Below are 1,570 nucleotides of genomic sequence, written 5' to 3'. Positions count from 1 at the left end.
GAGGGACCCAGGTGTCCAGGACCACCCCAAGGGGACCCAGGTGTCCATGACCCACCACCACCCCCAGGAGGGACCCAGGTGTCCGGGCAATCAGGCCCCTCCCACGCTGAGGAGCAAACCCAGGTGTCAAGGATCACGTCAAGGTGGAGAAGTGGACCCAGGTGTCCAGGTCCCCCCACCCCCCTTGGTTACATAGGGGGCCCAGGCGTCCGGGAGTCCCCTCCCCCACCCCAGGGACCGCAGGGGGCCCAGGCGTCCCCACCTTGCAGCCCTGGGCGCTGAGGATGCGGATGTCGGCGGGCACCCGGTCGCCCCCCTTGATCTCCACCACGTCGCCCACCACCAGCTGGTTGGCGTCGATCTGGAACTTGTCGCCTTCCCGGATCACCGTGGCTTGCTGCGCGGAGGGGCCCAGGCGTCCGGGAGGGGACCCAGCCCCATAGACCACCCCAGGGACCTGGGTGTCTGGGAGGGGACCCAGCCCCATAGACCACCCCGGGGACCCAGGAGTCCGGGAGAAGGTCCCAGACCTCCAGGAGGGACCCAGGGCATGGTCCAGGTCTGGTGGGACACCCCCATCCCCAGGGAGGGGACCCAGCCCCATAGACCACCCTGGGGACCCAGGAGTCCGGGAGAAGGTCCCAGACCTCCGGGAGGGACCCAGGGCATGGTCCAGGTCTGGTGGGACACCCCCATCCCCGGGGAGGGGCCCAGGCGTCCGGGAGGAGACCCAGCCCCATAGACCACCCCGGGGACCCAGGCGTCCGGGAGAAGGTCCCAGACCTCCGGGAGGGACCCAGGGCATGGTCCAGGTCTGGTGGGACACCCCCAACCCCGAGGAGGGGCCCAGGCGTCCGGCCCACCTGGGGCACGAGGTTCTTGAAGCTGGCGATGATGTTGGTGCTCTTGAACTCCTGGTAGTAGCCGAAGCAGCCGGTGACGACGACGACGGCGATGAGGGCGATGGCCAGGTACAGCTGGGGACCGCCAGGGCCTGGGTCACCCGGGAGGGGCCCAGGCGTCCGGGCAGCCCTGTCCCACCCCCAAAACTCCCCCTAGGAGGGGCCCAGGCATCCGGGCAGCCCTGTCCCACCTCCAAAACCCCCTTGGGAGGGACTTGGGTGTCCAGGGAGCCCTGTCCCACCCCCAAAATCCCCCTGGGAGGGGCCCAGGCATCCGGGTTCCCCCTGCTAGAAGGGGCCCAGGCGTCCGGGACCTACGTCGTCGGCGCTGGTGAGGTCGCCCTGGCCCCGCTGGATGCCCAAGGCCACCGGGTAGGTGACCACCATCCATCCCCCCCTTCCCGCCGTGGCACCCGGGCATCCAGCCCACCCACCCCCGGGAGGGGCCCAGGCGTCCGGGACCTACGTCGTCGGCGCTGGTGAGGTCGCCCTGGCCCCGCTGGATGCCGAAGGCCACCAGGCAGATGGCCGCCGCCACCCACATGAGGCACTGGAGCCCCCCCGCCAGCTGCCGGGCGAACTTGAGGCACTCGGGGGTCCCGCGCGGCGGCCGCAGCTCGTTGGGGCCGTCCCGCAGCAGCCGCTCGGCCGCTGCCCCCGGGCCCAGG

General features: G+C 71.5%; 1 protein-coding gene across 1 annotated transcript in view; it reads right to left on the bottom strand.

Moving 5' to 3' along the window:
- Window positions 1-1,553, bottom strand: part of LOC112963221 (potassium-transporting ATPase alpha chain 1-like) — a gene marked incomplete at its 5' end in the record, with an annotated part of 17,770 nt that extends 16,217 nt beyond the window's left edge. Inside the window, 3 exon segments of the mRNA XM_026060084.1 lie at window positions 263-397; window positions 864-977; window positions 1,369-1,553. Of these exon segments, the coding sequence (XP_025915869.1) occupies window positions 263-397; window positions 864-977; window positions 1,369-1,553 (434 nt within the window).
- Between the last annotated feature and the right edge of the window lie 17 nt (window positions 1,554-1,570).

The sequence above is a fragment of the Apteryx rowi genome, unplaced genomic scaffold, assembly GCF_003343035.1.
Source record: "Apteryx rowi isolate R43461 unplaced genomic scaffold, aptRow1 scaffold_1642, whole genome shotgun sequence".
In the NCBI taxonomy this organism is placed as follows: Eukaryota; Metazoa; Chordata; class Aves; order Apterygiformes; family Apterygidae; genus Apteryx; species Apteryx rowi.
This window is presented reverse-complemented; position numbering and strand designations above follow the sequence as displayed.